Consider the following 17,590-nt stretch of genomic DNA (forward strand, 5'->3'; position numbering starts at 1 on the left):
GAGGCTTTAATTCTGGTGCCCCTGATGATCACCCAGACTGAGAGATACTAAATGATAAGTCCTTCTTTCTGCGGTGCCTTGTGCTTACAGGTGGAGATGATCCCTTGAATAGGTCTTGTCATCTCTCCCACAGGTTGAATGGCTCTTATGAAGCTCTCACAGGAGGGTCCACTATGGAGGGCTTTGAGGATTTTACTGGAGGCATCTCTGAGTCCTATGAGCTGCGGAGGGCTCCTTCAAACCTGTACCAAATCATCCAGAAGGCTCTGAGAGCTGGGTCGCTGCTTGGCTGCTCCATCGATGTAAGAGACTGACAAAGCTTTACTCTCCTTCCTCCTCTTCTCAGGACTCTGGTCCATACTGTAACAAAAGCTCAGATCAATGTTAGATGTAGGTAGGAAGGTCTGATATAAAAGCAAACCACAATTAATGTCAGACCTTTATTGATTTCAGTAACAAAACCTTCGGATGAAGTTCTAAATAGCCGTCTCTTGTCGTGACTCCCTATTTACAAGATAGCATAGGATAATACCTAGAACCACCAACTGCTCTTCTGTACTGGTCTTCTTGAACTCCATTTTCATTCTCTATCTTTTCACGTTCAAATTTTGTGTAATTTCAGCTCCAGACACTCAACTACCAGAGACAAACTCTTTGAGACACTTTGTTGGAGCCTGTAGGCTGATTCTGGCTTTGTTTTTCAGTCCTAAAGATTATTAACACCTGTAATACAAACACTCTCAAGTTACAGAGGATGTTTGAACATGTTTTGGAAATTTCACATCTTTCACATCCTGTTTCATTATCTTGTTTGAAATCCTGGTTTATGGCATATAGAATTACCAGAGTTCAAAGTTTGATATATGAGATCTTGGCTGAGGCAGGCTAGGCCTATGTTCATATGAACATGTCTTTGCAGATGACTGGGTCTGTAGCCTGATCTGGGAGTTGGATTTAGATTTAGATTTCATTGTACATTTTTGAATTTCTTCTGTGCTAGGGCTGCATATTAAGGGGCATGAAACTGTAGAGTTGAGTGTTTGCTGTAGGTCTCACCTTTATTTAATATACTTTGCATCAAGAATGTTGGTATTCATTGTGCATACCACTTTGGATGTCTTCCCTCATATTAAGTTGTTCATGAAAGTCGAATTCATACACAATATATAGTCATAAATGTGCACACTTTTATTACCCCAGATAACTGCTGCAGCTGAAATAGAAGCAATCACAAGTCTAAAGCTGGTAAAAGGACATGCTTATTCTATCACTGGAGCAGAGGAGGTAAGCCAGCCTCTCCGGGGCCATCGTGCAAAACAGCTTGGGGGTGCAATACTGCAGTGCCTTCAACTTTCTGATGTCTTACTGTGGAGAAAAAAAGGAAGTACCTACAGTACTTAGCCGGGTCAGAAGCTCTGTGCTTGTAGTATAATGTGCAGTCAGCAACCTGTATTGTACCAACGGCTAGGATACAACATGTAAAGGTGTGCCATGCTGTTACCAAAATGGAAGGTACAGAAAGGAGAAGCAGGAGAGTAGGCAGCCATTTCCCACGTGTTTATACTGTGTGTGGGAGCAAATACTTTACCAGTCAGCATTGGTAGGAAAGGAATAAAAGTCTCTTTCATAAACTTTGCTGTTGGTCTCACCTTCACAGCGAGCCCCAGATATTCCTGCTTCTCTGAAATTGGAATCATTACAGAGATGTCCATGCAGATAACCTCTTTCCAACCTTACCGTGTTGTGCAGTGTCTTCTGCTTTTGAGGATATAGATATTCTGCTGTTTTGTAGCTCATGTTTTTCCTTGCAGGTTGCTGTCATGGTATGAAATGGTGAGTGCTGCAGCTAATGGTTCACTTGGTGGCACAGGATAATGTAAAATAAGGGTAGAAGGCATCTAGGTGTCTTTTAACTGTTGCAAACTGTAATGGACTGCATCACTCAAGTACAAATCATGTTTTATCCTGTGTGAAAAGCAATTGCCCTGTGATGATTGGAATAATGGAAGTGCTCAGGCTCTGTTTGTTGTGATCTTTTAGGTATGTTACCGAGGACGGCCAGAGAAACTAGTGAGGCTTAGAAACCCCTGGGGTGAAGTAGAATGGACTGGAGCTTGGAGTGATAAGTAGGTTTTTATATGTCCCTACTTCTCTGTCTGTGGTGTATTTTGGAATCTATTAAAAATTAAATTTGGACTATGCAGTTAATCCAATCACAAAGCACATTTAGGAGAGACACTAAATCAGTTGGAATAAAACACTATTAATTTATTACCAGGGTTAGCTATTGATCTGTCCACTGGGCATTATTACCTGCCTCAGGCAGAGCTTTCTAATAAGAGAGAACAGCCCTTCTTTTACTTGTGAGCAGCCCAATGCAAACCATACCCATCTCATTTTGCAGGACAACTTTTCTCAAATTGATCCTACCGATGGTGCCAGGACCTTAGTAAAATATACAAACCAGTCCTATTCCTGGGAGTTACAGCAAGGTTAAACCATTGTGCCTCTGCTTCAACTCTAAGGTTGCTCGGCTCTAAATCAGACCAGTATTTGGCATCTACTTCAGAATCTTGAAAAAATAGGGAGGTTGACTAACCTAAGGACACAGAAGTTTGAAAATCCCTCCGAAACTGCCTGGGCTTCAACTATCTTGGAATCTCAGGAGTGTGACAGTGACAACACCTCTTTTGTTTTTTTATTTAGAATGACATAAATTTTACTTTCTTTTGGGCGGCAATATATTTTTTTCTGCAACACTTTGAGATTTCAGTTTCCTGTCCTGACTGACTGCAGCCTAGGTGCTGATGTATCATAATTAAGGATGGAATATAGAGATAAACATTATAATTAGTCTTACTTTTATCAGAGCTGCTTTGCTCAGCCCCAAGATAAGGTGCCCCAGGCACACACACATGCCATATCCTGATTTTGTCACACCTGTTTTACCATGGGACAACTCTACTGAGGCAGTTGCAGAACTGCATTGTCACGTGGAAGCAGATCAGAGCAGAATCCATCTTGAGCAAATTAACATTAGAATGGGAAGAGAGCAATGCTGTGTTCTGCAGTATATTTTCTAATTCCACCTTTTTGCTTTTCAGTTCTTTTGTGACCCCAACATGGACCTTTTATCTTTTCCTTAGGGAGAATATCAGGCACCCCAATATATCTTTCAGTGGAGAAGCTCTGACTGACTTTCAGGCTGTGAATTTCCTAATCCAGCCCCTCTGCAATGTTTGTACATTCTGGCATCTGGCAGGGATGATTCAATTTAATGCTTATTTGTTGCAAATGTGGTTGCAGTCTGATTCCAGCTCAACATAGTCAGTTTTCAGTGTGTACTGTTATTTGGAGGGGCACAAAGCGTATTTGTTGAAGAAATATGTACTCCTTTATCAGCCTAAGAAAGAATCTTACTCTGATCTCATTGTAGAATAAAATGCAACAACTGAACAGCTTGCTTTTGTGCTTTGTCTGCAGTGCTCCTGAATGGAATTATGTTGATCTCAAACAAAAACAGGCTCTGGATAAGCAAGTAGATGATGGAGAGTTTTGGTGAGAATTGTTCATTTAGCTTACTGTTTTGGACATTTTTTGTGCTTTAGGCAGTCCTTTCAGTTGGATGGAGAAAAACTGCCAGCACCAAGGGGGTTAATAATGACATGTGTGCATTGTTAGACTCTTATTTATCTCCCTTTTTATTAAAATATTACCTTTTATTAGAGCTTGCATAACTCGGTGCTTATCCAAAATATAGAGACCAGATGGTAATAAAATTAATGAGGTGGCAAGAATGAACCTCAGCTGCTCTGCATTTTGAGGTTTGTTTTTTTTTTTGCCTAAATGCAACACACTAATGAAAAAGTTCAGATTACTAGCTTGGGAAGAGTCTGTTTACTCAGACCTAATAGAAAGCCTATCCTACCCCAGTTATTTGATTATATGGATCAGTACTGAACCTATATCACTCTGTCCTAGACTTGAAAGATAAATGGCCACTGTTTTTCCAGTGCAATCAGCGATATGGACCATAAGGCACTGGGAAATGAGAACAGACCTCTGCTTGCAGCATGAAGCAATCAAGGTCTGTCACTCATACAAACCTACTAGGAATGGTGAAAACAAACATCAGATAGGACTAAAGCAAAACACCAAACTGAGACTGCTTTCCTACAGAGTGATCCTTTCTCAAGGGCCAAGTCTTACTCCCTTTAAATGGAATCTCCTCGCACGTATTGTTTCACCAGTTTCAGTGAATTTACTTATGAAGCATGATCCATGAGGGATTCCCCCAACTGGGGGTGACAAAATGGTATGACTGAGCCCATAATGTGTAACAGCCATTGAGAAAGACTGTCTAAGGAAGATACACCTCATTTAGGGAGTGGGTAATTTTGTTTCCCAAAAGCCAGTTCTGAGTTCCAGAGTTCAATTAAATGTGGCTTTGGGCAGCTCTGTAGTACCAACCTTTGCTGCCCTGTTCGGAGAGGTGCCCAGTTGCAGTTGCCTTATCTGTTGCAGGTTGATGGACTAACCCTGGTCTTTTTGTGTGCCAGGATGGCCTTCGCAGATTTTCAAAGACAGTTCTCCCGCCTTGAGATCTGCAACTTGACTCCTGACACACTGACAAGCAACGCGGTCAATAAATGGGACCTGACCCTGTTTAATGGACAGTGGAGACGGGGTTCAACTGCTGGGGGCTGCCAGAACTACCAAGGTGAAGACCCAGCCAAATGGGCATTTGATGAAATCCAAAAAAAAACATTCAAAAAATAAATGCTTGTGAGCTGAAGGGAGCTTTGGTGGGAAGGGCTTGGAGCAACAGCAATTTCTGCGGGGTTTAGACAGTAAGCAAAAGCTTGGCAGTCTAAATGGAGATCTAATTCACGCTTATTTCCTCATTGGGGATTACCAACCCACTAAGCAGTTAATTTGTGGCTATATTCTTCTTTTTTCCTCTGGCTGCTCTTCCTGCTTGCATGGCTTTTGCTACTGGCTGGAGTAATCCTCTGAAGGGTTGGGCAGGCCAGGAAAGTAACACAGTTCAGTGGCAGTGTTGTTTCCCATTCATTTTCAGGTTAGACCTCTGGAGAGGCTGTCTGGCATTTGGCCCTCTTGCAACAATAACGCCCTCAGTCAAGGACGTTTCCTGGAGATAAATGACTGTCTGGAATTAATGGCTCCTCCCAGCTGGTCATTAGTTCCCAGGAAATACTTTGGTGCTTTGATTTCCCATGGCTCCAATGGATACTCAGCATAGATGTGAAAACATAAACCCATATACCTCAATGGAAAGAACTGGAGAAACTCCAGGCAAAAGTCCTTCCAAAGAGAGATTCTCTGTAGGTCTAGTGACAAGCCATCTTGGCTACAATGACAACAAAGTCTTCTCCTTTTTGTCTTTCCTTGGGAATTCTTAGCAACATACTGGACCAATCCCCAGTTTAAAATCCGGTTGGATGAACCAGATGATGACCATGAAGGGAGTTTGAATGAGCCATGCTGTACTATACTGGTGGGCTTGATGCAGAAAAACCGCAGGAGACAGAAGAGAATGGGAGAAGGTCTGCTTAGTATTGGTTATTCACTCTATCAGGTAAAGTCTGTTCCTGATTTTAAAGGCTTTATTCCCTGTTGTGTTACATTGGAAAAGAATCAGCAATGTGTTACATCTTGACATTCAGCACCAAACTTCAATAAGAACTGGATTTTGCAAAATTCTTCTCCCCTGTCTTCCTGACCCACACAATATGGGAAGATTCAAATAAATCTGGGTTCAATTTTTGTCCCACTTTAACAGGATGACAATGTAAAAACTATAGCCAATAATTTAGCTACAGTCTCGTTGAGAGTCTTCTCTTACAAAATCTGAATGGGGGCATGGTCAGGGTGCCTGGCAATTCCAGATAAGTGTTTCTGATTACAGCCTATCATTACCACTCAGTAGTCGCTTTCTTTTTCATTATTATTTTTATTAAATTTATTATTAATTTTTTTTGATTCATTGTCTACCATATGCTATTGTTCTGATTCAGTAATTTTGGGGCTTTTTTTCCTGATTTTCCCAGTGTTGCTTCTGTCTCTGAAAATATAATGTAGGGGAAAAAAGTCTACAGTGTAACCTTTAATTTCTGTGATGTGAGAGGGGAGAAGCAAACATAAAAATTTCCAACCAGTACTATCATTCCCAATATCATATGTGGAGAAAAGCAATTAGATGTTGTATAGATTCCACTGGATGAAGATCATTAGCCAGCACAGGTTGGAGCAGGTGGGAACGGCTGACTTCTGCTAATAGATCTTGTGCAAGATGGTTCAAAACTAGGAAAGGTTTTCCCTGGTGCCTAAGTGTCTTCATGCACACATGGTTCTCACTGAGCACATGGGGCTGCCACCTCCATGGTGCCAACCACTCTCACCTATTGGCATTTGAATTTGCACATTATGGATATCTATTTGCTTGTATCACTGAATACAATGCTGAAGAACATTTTGTGCTTTGCATCTAATCTGTTCCATCTGCATCCTCTGTGATCCTATCCATAGTAGACTCTGAAGTCACTTCAGTGACTCTTAAGATGCTTTTTTAAGTCATGTAGCTCAAAATGCCTACTGACAATAACTGTAAGTGTTCGTGTCATCCAGCTCCTTCCTTCTGATAATCCTGCTGATTATAAGGGACAACACCTGAGGTCTCTAGGGGTCACTCAGGTCCCACAATCATTGTATGGGTGATATTTTTAAAGGCTCTTTCAGGTCTTGGTAGGACATTCTCTTTGGCTCTCACTGGAATCTGTGCTCTCATGATGACTTAATTAGTTTCAAAATGCTACCTTATATTTGGAGATACAAGTTAACATAGCAATTTAGTTAATTTAAGAAGGGCTAAATCTTGAAAATTGCTACTTGTTATAATTGCCTCACAACAATCTCATCATCCTCAGGCTGATTCCAGTATCATATTCCAGTAACAGTAGACTAGTAGCTTTTAGGTCTGCTGTAATAAATTCTCTAGTTTTTGTTAACAAAGTGGAGCTAACTTGTTGACCTTCCTGACTGAGCATTTAAAGGCTTACTCAAATATTTCCAACCATCAGTGTAATTCACCACCATGTCTGGAGAAAAACAATTAAATATTCTATAGATTCCTCTGATTAAAAAATCTGTTTTTCTTTTGGAACAGCTCTAGGACAAGATAGAATTTCAAGTATATCTGATATTATAATATGTGATTGTAAATGAAAAGTAAAAAAATGTGTCTGAGGGAGGCTTTAGCCAACTTTTTTCCCCCTACTTTTAGATGCAGGGGTATAACAGCCCTTTAATACTGGCTCTTTCCCTTCCTTTCAGATTCCTCAAGAGGTATGTAATTTCTGCTGAAGACTTCTAGCCTCCAGATGGGCACCTCCTCTTGCACTGGAGAATTTAGCTGCTGGGAAAGACTTCTTCCTTACTAATGACATCTCACTGTACCGATGTCTTAAGTTCTGAATAACCATTTTCAAGGGACTGGGGCACAAGGATTTATTACAGATATCTGACTCCCAATCTTGACCTCATTTATACTTGTTGAAATTTGGTTTCCACTGAGTTTGTATAACAGAGGTCAGAATTTGTCTGTTTAGTTCAGGTGAAGGCAGAACAGGATCTCTGCACTCTAAAATGTAGCCGATGTTGTTTAGAAGAAATACCAAACTCTGTGGATCCATTCCTTTTACAGTTCTGAGCTGGGGGCTCCCGGTAATGAACAAACCCTGCTCAACCTTCCCTAATCCTCCCAGATGTCAATACTGAGGCAAAGAGACTTTTCATTGCTGAAGAAAGAGACCCCAGGGGTGTCTGGCAGCAGGAATAGCCTATACTCATTACTGAGGTCCAGCAGCCTATGCTGCCAATTTTTCTTTGTCTTTTCAGCCCTTTTCCTCTCTCAGTAAATGAATGTGTGGCCATGTAGCAATTAAGTGTGTTCTTTTAGCAACCTTGCAAATGCAAAGGAAAAATCAACTTTATATATTGAAAAAGATATGGATCTGTCTTCTTAATCTTTGCAGCTCCACTTAGCTTAATATTGACTGAGGGGAAAGGATGGGGCTGTTAAATAAATACCAAATTTTATCTTACCTTCAGAACAAAAGAGGAAAAAATGCATATTTTTCTACAGTTTGCAGTGGAAAAACTGATGATAATACAATGTTTAGTAACATCTTTGTATGTTTTGGTCTTAGACAGAAACCTTATGCCTATGTGATGCTTCCCACCCTGTATCCCACATAGCACTTTTCTTGTGTCATTGAATCACACATTTTGAAAGACATCTTTGTGCAGCAAAAGTCATGAATAGGAGTTTTATAGCAGAGATGTTATTCTTACACTACTGTTTCTTCTTATGTCAGTGTTTCATTTTATGAGCTGCGCAATGTTTCACTTCCTTAGGAGTATATTGGTATTAAGCAAAAATTAAGTACTGATTTCTGCAAAACTAATAGAAGTTTGGTAAACCATCTAATGTGGCCTCAAAAGTCTCACCCTTGTGACTACTGCTCTGTCCTGTTTGCTATTTTTTTCTGTCTGTTTAAAGAAATCAGGGACTACAATTCCTGTGCAATTAGGAGATTTATTACATACCATAAATTGCTCAAAAATATTCTGAAACAAACAGGCTATGAAAGCAAAAAATGCTCAAGACATAGACAACTTACAGTGTACTAATTTGATCGGATATGAGCACACACTATGATATTTCTATTTATTTTATATTACCAGTTGTAACAAGGCATGTGAAAAGATAATCTTTATAGAGAAAGATCCTTGCCCTTTCTAATTATCTGCCTGTTTCCCATGACAGAACCCTGGTGGTTATCTTTGTGCCATCACTCACAGATTTATTGTTTTACGTGAAGAAAAACTTGAGCTGGCTTTAAAGCACTGAAATCTAAATACAGTGGCTGGCTTACCAGGGAATTGCCAAATGGTTCCTAACAAAAACACATTTCTCACAGCTGGAGAACGACACAGAGATTCATGCAAGCCGTGCATTCTTCGCAAGGCACCAACCAGCAGCCCGGACTGATCCTTATATGAACCTGCGTGAAGTCTCCTGCCGCATGAAGTTGCCCCGGGGAGAGTATCTCATTGTGCCATCCACTTTTGAGCCTTACAAAAATGGAGAGTTCTGCCTGCGAGTTTTTGCTGAGAAACAGGCTAAAACACGGTGGGTACCTTCTCTGTAAAGCCTCCTCTTTTCCTGGTGAGGCGCATGAAGGAGAAGCTTGGGTGTTGCACCCACACTCTGTGCTCAATCTTTGCTCTTTACCAGCAAAATAGGCCCATTTCTAGGACTAATTTTCTTACCTAGTCTACCATATGTGACACACACACCCATGGAAGAGAGTGATGGCTCTTCAGATGGCCTCTACAAAGCACTCAGGTGGTAACTAGATCCCTCAGGTTTGTGAAGTAGAAGTTACCACAGTTAAAGAGTGCAGGATTTGGGAACATGATGATGAGGAGATGGTTTGAAAAATGTTTGTATCAATAGCAGCCATTGAAGGAAAAAACAGGAGTCTGAGTGCAAGACAAGAACAACAAGGCTGGATTTCCAAAGGGAAATATCTTCAAAGAATTGGGGCAAACAGAGGTGGGGGGTGCGGAGCACGGGAAGCAGGAAACTTGGGGGCTTGTTCTGTGCATTTGTTAACACCTTATAGTCAAACAACTTGTTTTGATAATTATTTTAAAGGCAAGATTTTATAGTAGACTCATAATTTCTGTTTGTTTTATTTTTTCTTTTTTTTTTTTTTCCTTAGGATGATGGGTGATGTGGTGTCTGCAAAACCATATGAGGTTAGATGACTTAACTGGGCAGATCTTTTTTTTCTTGGCAGACTTTTCCTTCATAATAGGGGGTAAAACAGGAGCAAGACTTTAATTTCTTACCTGACCCAGGGTTACAGTATGTTTTTATGCTCAGGAGAAATATTTTTTTATTTGTGGAGGTTCTTTTCATATATCCATGTCTTAGTTTCGCATTCAAGTACCTGGGTCACATAGCACAGAATCTGCACCCTTGTAGACTGGGCTAGAACACATTAGATTGTCTTTCCCTCAAACACAGGTAGGAGAAGGGGGGAAGGGCACAGAATGATCCTTCCTATAAAAACAAAATCTTCCTGAAGCCTGAGAGAAACTGCAGAAGCAGACTTCCAAAGAATTGCTGTGGCCGAGTGCAGCAATGTTTTCCCTGTGGCTATTTTATAAAACTATCTTGGTAGAAGGAAAAAACTTTTTCATCAGCCTTAGGAAGTATTTACCCTCAAATGAAGCCAGCCCCTGGCTGCTCATGATTTAAGTAGTGCCTCTGTTTTGCCAGGACTGCAGAGCAAGTGCTCCTTTGCTGTTGCTGTGAATAGGCCCCCGTACAGTGTCTTTATGATATCCACAGCTTGCTTTCAAGAACCACCTTGTTAACCACACTCTTGGTCATCTCTGTCCTCTAGCCTCATGTCGATAACAAAGATATAGATGATGAGTTCAAGATTCTGTTCCAAATGCTCTCTGGAGAGGTAAGTGGATTAAAGTGAACAAAAAAGACAAAGACCTGTCTGTTAGGATTATGCAAATATTTGAGTTGCCAATTCCTTTTGCTCACTGGTCTTCAAAAAGCCAAGTATTTCTCCCCTTTTATTAACTCACAGCTTCCGTTCAATTTATTTTACAACAGAGAAGATTTTCTACATTGTTCCTCTTATTGGTGCAAAATGTGATTTTCCCCCTCAGTAACGCAGGGCAGGGAATAACTTTGAAAACAGGGGTGATAGAAGTGAGGACTGTAAAAATATTATCCCAGGGTGAAATAAATTACCTGTGGAGTTATCGTATAATTCTGACAATTGCCTAGCTGGCCAATTCCTTCCTTTTTCTTTAGCCCCAGGAATCAGAAAACTGTTGGCTGAGCTTTTTCTCTATTTATTGTATTTGAAAAATAGTATCTACAAAGCCCTGCTGAGCTAGCCTGTGGCTGTCACGTCAGATTTTCTCTTAATGAACAGGTGGCCACTGGTATCAGAGAGGGAAAACATCTAGTTAGTTTAAAAGACCTTTTTGAATTTTGAGAGGGCAATTTTAGTATTGTTTGGTTGTAGTTTTCATACATGGAAAATCTCAAATGTTCTCCTGAACCTCTCTATTCAGTCAAAACTGTTAAAAAGTTGCCATTTACTGCGTCATGTCACTATAGCACCTAACAAACCACTTATTTCCCACTTAAATGCCTAGAAAATATTAATTGTTTTTGAAGATCTTCTCCCTCTGATGTCTGAAGGTAAATATATAGTGTTAGAAAAAGCTTAAAGGGTTTACATGCCCTAGATATGGAAGGGAAATAGTCTCTGAATGTCTGACAGCAAATGAATATAACTTGTTTCAAATAATTTTTGTGTTGATACCTAAAGTATGTCTTGCTTTCTGTCCAGGACTGTGAAGTGACTGCAGTTGAACTTCAAACTATCCTAAACCGAGTTTTGGCAAAGAGTAAGTAACGTTATGTAGTTCCCCTTGCATGGAGCTGGGAACGGGATCTCTGCTGTCAAACCCCAGCTCTATCAGCTAAGGGTGATGAAAAACTGAGTTTGTGTCTGCCCCCAGCTGAGTTTTTCCTGGCTTGTAGAACATCTAAATACGGGGTTGGGGGAGCAGTGGAGGTAATACTACCTGGCGCTCCCCTTCAGAGTGCTGCCAGAAGATGTTCTGCAGAGGCACAATGTTCCCTGTACTTTCTTTGGAGAACCACCATGGGAGATGTGGACAGATAAAGGCTCAGCATCACCAAACCCAATAGCGTTCCCTCCCGCTATGAAAAAAAAAAAATTAAAAAAAAGAGGAGCCATATTAATCAACTGAAGGGAAATAGTGGAAGAAATGGCAGAGCATTTGCTTTGCTGCCAAGATTTTAAGGTGTCTGACATCTCCAAGGTTGACTGCAGAAAAATACCTCTCTAAAAGTATTTCTGACTTGGACTTTTACTTCCTTTGTGTACAGGAAAGGATGTTAAAAGTGATGGATTCAACATTAACACTTGCAGGGAGATGATCAGCCTTTTAGACGTATCCTTTGAAGGTCATTTCACCACCTCTAAGGTTTCTGGATCTCCTTTGCAAAACTCCCAGACAAGATGAGCTAAGTTTACACTTCAGTTGTCCAGCCACATGGCTGAAGACAAAAAATTCAGCCAAGCAGCTCTATCAGCTCAGGGTGGCAGAAACCTGAACCATTTAACAATCAGCTGCTTCTCTCACCTTCTCTGCATGTCTCATTGCTCAAACTTTTCCCTAAAAATAGGAGGGAGAAGAAACAGAGACTTTCTGGCTGGATGCACCTGATGCTTCTCAGGACACAGGTTTCAAGCACATCCTTATCTGCCATCTCTAAGTCAGGTCCAGCCTATAGAGCACCGAGCTTGCAGCAGCAGAGACAGCCCGGGGAACCTTCCACAAGGACATGCTAAGCCTCCCTCCCTTCTGCTCACCTGGGAGGACACATGGGAGCTAATAAGGTTTAAGTAGCCAAGGGAAAAGGAGAGGTCAAACACGTGCTAGTGCTCCTTTGATATGCTGAGAAGGTGCACTGGGAGAGTCAAAAGCCGTGCTGCCAGGACCATGCTGATGTTGGTCTCATGGCATGGTCATATTGAGGCCAGCAAGGGTTAGCTGTGGATCTTGTGGATAACTGGCTGTTAGGAGAAGTGATGCCATCCCCTACACTCCACAGGCTCCCCAAGCTAATGGGAAACTCAGTAAGTACAGCATCATGGACTCCAAATCCCCATTTCTACATAATTTCCCACTGGAAGGGATGTTCAAGGCCCTGAGGGATGTGGAGGAAGACTTTAGCATCCTATTGACTCTCTCTTCCCCTGCAGTACCTGCCTCTGTTTTCTAAAAATTGTCCATTGTGAGGCCAGTCTCTTTTTTCCCTGAGGACTTTAATCTACTGTTAACTGTACAAAATGTGAGTGGATCTAATCGTGCTTATATATTTAGCAATCCCATATATCATTCCTTGAGAGTGCAGATAGCCTAGAAATTCTTGGCATGCCTCTAGCTAAGCAAATGTAAAGCTGTGGGCATGTCTGTGGGAGATGGAGATGCATTACAAATTAGAACTAAACTGGCATTAAGATGACACTGTGATGGGTGATATGTTTTTATCAGAACTGATTGTTCTCCAGTTTTGTTAAGGATAGAGGAATCCTGATTTTTGAACCATGCCTTAACATGGCTCAGACTGATGGGAACGGCACCTTGGGACTTCTAGAGTTCAAGACACTTTGGATGAAGATTCAAAAGTATTTGGTAACATAACATTTCTGACTGTTTCACCTTCCCTCTCAGCTCTGAAGCACAGATCCAAAACTGAGATAGGGTTAAACCATCACAGGCAGAAATATTTTGAAGCCCTCTTTCTCTCGGCTGGAGTTTGCTCCAGGCCTCTGAAACACCACACATTCAACAGTGCACAAGCAAATTCTCTTTCTCTTTGGCCCCACCACTCTCCTTATGGAAAAACAGATTAACCCTCTTTCATTGTTGGCAAAGACAGCTCTCTCTGCTGCCTGCTCTATTAAAGCTCATATGAACATATCTCTGCTGTTGCAATATGTTGCATTGCTGGCTGGGTATAAGCAAACACAAGAAACATATTTTTAGGACCTACAAACCCCTGGGGTTTTATTTTTTAAATCTTGTAGAAATGCTGAATTATTTTTCTGGCAGAGTATTTAATATCCCAAGAAGTTCACCTAGAATAAAGCAGATTAAAGGAAGGTCAATTTTGGACCTTCTTTGTGTGACATCCCTTTCAGACAAGCCTGCTGCCACCATACTTAATGCTGGTCATCACAGAGCATCTGTTCTGGAGTTTAATGAAGCCCTAGCTCTGTCCTGGGGATTGTCAGCAAAGCAAGCCTTGAGACCCAAATCAAGTATTATCTGTAGGTCTAGGTGGCATCTAATTCTGGATAATAAACACAGTGGCAGTAGGAAGCATCTGTCATTGTGTCCGAAATATGAAGCAAAATGGACTTTCTCTCTTGCAGTGTTTGCCAAATGATAGGTATTTTCCTCAATGGCCTGTCTGCCACCATATAATATGAAGGCAGGCAGGCTGCCAGCCCATAGGAATGTGTTTCCCAGTCTGCCTTGCTTGCCAGCTACTTGAAATGTTTCCCTTCCTCATTAATGTTTCAAAGAGTAGGAGTTTGGGCTGGTAGGGGCAACCCCTGTCCCAGGCATCAGAAACCCAAGGCTGTGTCTGCACAACAGTGACTGTGGACACAGCAGAGGTGGGCATGATTGTCCTGGCGTTAACCTGGCATTAATCTAGCTACACGAGCAGGGAGGATGGCACAGCACGGACTGCAGAGGGGACTAGCAAACCAAGGTTAAACCTTAGAGGAGCCCTCCGGTTAGTCCATTTTGGCTTCTAACCCCTGATAAGCCTTGTGTTAACATGTCTTCACTGCTGCTGTGACCCAGCTGGGAAAGCCCAAGCCTACCTCCCTGTGCCCACACCGTTACCTTTCTGTGTGGGTACACACTGAAGTGCCCTCTCTGTATTCCCTCCTTCCCCTCTGCTGCAGGCTATCTATAAGAAAGTGGACAGGGATTACTCTGGTACCATGGACTCCCATGAGATGCAAAATGCCCTCAGAGAGGCAGGTGAGTGTGCTGCTCGGGAACACTACCAGATTACCAAATATTGGAAGAACAGTGGAGACTTTTAATGGCTTTCTTCTCTCCCATCACCTAGATCACAGCACTGCCAGTGCCATTCTCCCTTCCTGAGAGTCACATACTGCTGTGTCTTTTGCTGTTATATACATCAAACCCTGTCCTCTGTTCTGCATTATGAACCACTGATACTTTTGTCCATGCTGTGACCGTTGCTTATCCATCTGATTATTACTTGCTCTATTTTTGGCCTCATTATTTCCTAATCCTAATTGTCCTCTTTCAGAGCTATGCCCAGACTCTCTTTTTCCATCATTTCCTCCCACCACCTTTCTCTACACTAGAGAAGATGCAAGCCTGATCAAGGCATGCCCCAGCAATGTCCTCTGTGATGTGTACTATTAACTTTTGTAGCAGTGCTTGCCAGCTCGGGGGCATCGAGAGGAGCACCGTTTTTTTGATTTGTCTTGTGCTCAGTGGAGTTTATGTGAATGATCCAGAGACAGAAATAGCACTAATATGGGCCTGAATAGAGCCCAATGTGTTATGTGAGCAACTGGCTCTGCTGCAATCACTGCTATTCAGCTGCAGTGCCAAGACTCACTAATTAGGGGTTTATCTGGGGAACATAGGACTGGTTATGCTGTGAAACAATGTGAAATATGCATGTGGGAGAACTTTATGCCTCTCTTCAACCAGCACAATGGTACAATTCCTTTTGGAAAGGACCCACAGAGGTGGGTGATGGAGTCCAACAGGCCTTTTGAAAGGAATAGTTCTGACCTTCAACCAGGTCTGCCTGCAGCTGCAGCAGCCCAGGGATAAGTCACATCAAAGACAGCATATTAATGTGCTGTGTCAGAGATTCCTGTGCTTTCCTGCCTTCAGGTTTCACGCTCAACGATCAGGTGCAGCACAGCATCGTCACCCGCTACGCCTGCAGCAAGTTGACCATCGACTTTGATGGCTTTGTGGCCTGTATGATCCGCTTGGAGACCCTGTTCAGTAAGTGCCTCTGTTCATCAGCCAAGGGGAATTCCTGAAAACTTTGGGCTTTGGTGTCTTTTAACTCTGAATGTAGCAAATTGAATGGAAATGTCAGGATGCCAGCAAAATTGTATCTGGGTCCATCTGTTGGAGAAATCAGCAGAGAAACAGCAAAAGCCTTTCTGTCTGAATGACCATGGACATGTTTCCATAACATACAATATCATTTTCCTCTGCTTTAGAACCATCAGTAACTTGTGGTCAGTGCTCTGGCTCCCACATTGTCCCAGCTCCTGTAAATGGTACCATCTATTGTTTACAGTCCTTACTCAGACCAGATTTACAGGTTTGTCCCCAGACCATACCAGGTGCTACCACATCAGATTTTATGTTTGTCCTGCTGCCAACTCTTAGTTTGCTGCTGTAGATCTATTCTGCCCCATGAAGCAGCTTAGAAAAGAAGAACAGCTGTAATCTTACAGAACCAGTCTAGATTTCCAGCAGGTCATGGCAAAAATTCAGACCTTTACATTTTGTCAGACAATGATTCTCTACATGCCAAACTCTGTGGTTTATTTCCAAGTTTTTTCTTCCCTCTCCTGCATTTCAGAAGTGTTCCACCTCCTGGATAAAGACAAGAATGGAGTCATCCAGCTCTCTCTGGCTGAGGTAAGGCTGGTCAGATTGAAATACCACCTTGTCAAGCTGCAGCAATGGACCACACTAAAATACATTTATTCAAAATCACTATTATAAGTGTTTTAATCAATATTATAAGGTAAACATGATAGTGATTCAAAGGGCAAGTTTATGTGAAAAGGTTCTTAGCTCAGAAGGCCTGTCTGAATTAGTAGAATGAACATTTACCTTATATGAGCAAAAAAGTAAAGATACATTCAAAGCTCCTAAGGCTGATTGAAAAGATGCTTACACAGTGCATTTCACTATCTTCTTTTAGAGACCAGTGGTCAGTTCATTAGAAAACACACAGCAGGGAACTATTCTTGTCTGGCAGAAAATGTACTGATCAACCTGCCAGAATTAGAAGAAACCTTTTAAGATGCCAGGTCTTTTTTTCCCCACATGGTTTTTAATGCAAATTACTCCTGTTGAAGCTGTTATGAAAGGCATCAGCTTGATTCTTCCCTTTGCAGAATACAAATATATCTCAGGAAACAGCTGGAAGGAGCCCCAAGTGGTCCATCCAATTAGTCCTCTCAGCTGAAGACTGGCTTGAAGGGAGGCGGATGGCTAGGAAGCCCTGTGACCCTCAGTCACAGTTAGTGAAATCTAGCCTACATTGTACATTCCATACACCCATCCTAGAATTTTTCAAGGTTGAAAGTTGAAGGTTTCTCCAGCTTGCCCTGGAGAACTGGTATTCATTTGGAAGAGACCTCATTTGCAATGTCTGAGGCTGATCCTGGCAATAGATTTCCCTAAAGTTCCGGAGCAGATGGATCCTTCACGTATAAGAGATTAAAATGCAACTCTAGCCTTTCCCAGGTTGTTCTCCCAGAGCCATGGTAGAGTGCCCCAGTGGAATTCTGTAGACCTTCCAGATGGCCTGACTCCTTGTTCTGTTTCTCCCTCAGTGGCTGTGCTGTACACTGGTTTGAACCACGGTTGATCTGAACATGGAACTATTTGTTTGGCATCTCTTTGTTATGAAAAAATGAGAGAGAAACTTTTTTTTTTACTACTGGCAAGTTATTTTAAGCCACTAAAAATGATCTCCTGTCAGCTACAAAATAAATGCACTCTTAAACATAGAAAGATAAACAAATAAACAAACAACCTCCAAACTGATCTCTTTTACTTTTTCTGTCTAAAGGGTACTCCTTTGTGTCATACTGAAATCTCCTAAATTTTG

The 17,590-nt window shown here is 41.7% G+C and overlaps 1 protein-coding gene across 2 annotated transcripts in view; it reads left to right on the top strand.

Annotated features, from left to right (window-relative positions):
* The window catches only part of LOC113946341 (calpain-8-like), a 29,594-nt gene extending 12,245 nt beyond the window's left edge, over nucleotides 1-17,349 (top strand). The window contains exons 5-21 of one of the 2 annotated variants that reach the window (XM_027641490.1): nucleotides 134-302; nucleotides 1,201-1,284; nucleotides 2,041-2,126; nucleotides 3,484-3,558; nucleotides 4,560-4,720; nucleotides 5,424-5,599; nucleotides 7,354-7,365; nucleotides 9,003-9,214; nucleotides 9,810-9,846; nucleotides 10,500-10,565; nucleotides 11,475-11,532; nucleotides 12,041-12,105; nucleotides 13,285-13,353; nucleotides 14,640-14,718; nucleotides 15,619-15,735; nucleotides 16,328-16,386; nucleotides 17,313-17,349. In XM_027641490.1, the coding sequence (XP_027497291.1) occupies nucleotides 134-302; nucleotides 1,201-1,284; nucleotides 2,041-2,126; nucleotides 3,484-3,558; nucleotides 4,560-4,720; nucleotides 5,424-5,599; nucleotides 7,354-7,365; nucleotides 9,003-9,214; nucleotides 9,810-9,846; nucleotides 10,500-10,565; nucleotides 11,475-11,532; nucleotides 12,041-12,105; nucleotides 13,285-13,353; nucleotides 14,640-14,718; nucleotides 15,619-15,735; nucleotides 16,328-16,386; nucleotides 17,313-17,336 (1,549 nt within the window). In that variant the 3' untranslated portion in view covers nucleotides 17,337-17,349. Of the gene's footprint in view, nucleotides 1-133; nucleotides 303-1,200; nucleotides 1,285-2,040; nucleotides 2,127-3,483; nucleotides 3,559-4,559; nucleotides 4,721-5,423; nucleotides 5,600-7,353; nucleotides 7,366-9,002; nucleotides 9,215-9,809; nucleotides 9,847-10,499; nucleotides 10,566-11,474; nucleotides 11,533-12,040; nucleotides 12,106-13,284; nucleotides 13,354-14,639; nucleotides 14,719-15,362; nucleotides 15,425-15,618; nucleotides 15,736-16,327; nucleotides 16,387-17,312 lie in introns of those variants that run through there. The other variant, XM_027641491.1, reaches the window with a different exon arrangement.
* Nucleotides 17,350-17,590: the final 241 nt, after the last annotated feature.

Source organism: Corapipo altera, unplaced genomic scaffold (assembly GCF_003945725.1).
Source record: "Corapipo altera isolate COAL_440 unplaced genomic scaffold, ASM394572v1 48b, whole genome shotgun sequence".
Classification (NCBI taxonomy): Eukaryota; Metazoa; Chordata; class Aves; order Passeriformes; family Pipridae; genus Corapipo; species Corapipo altera.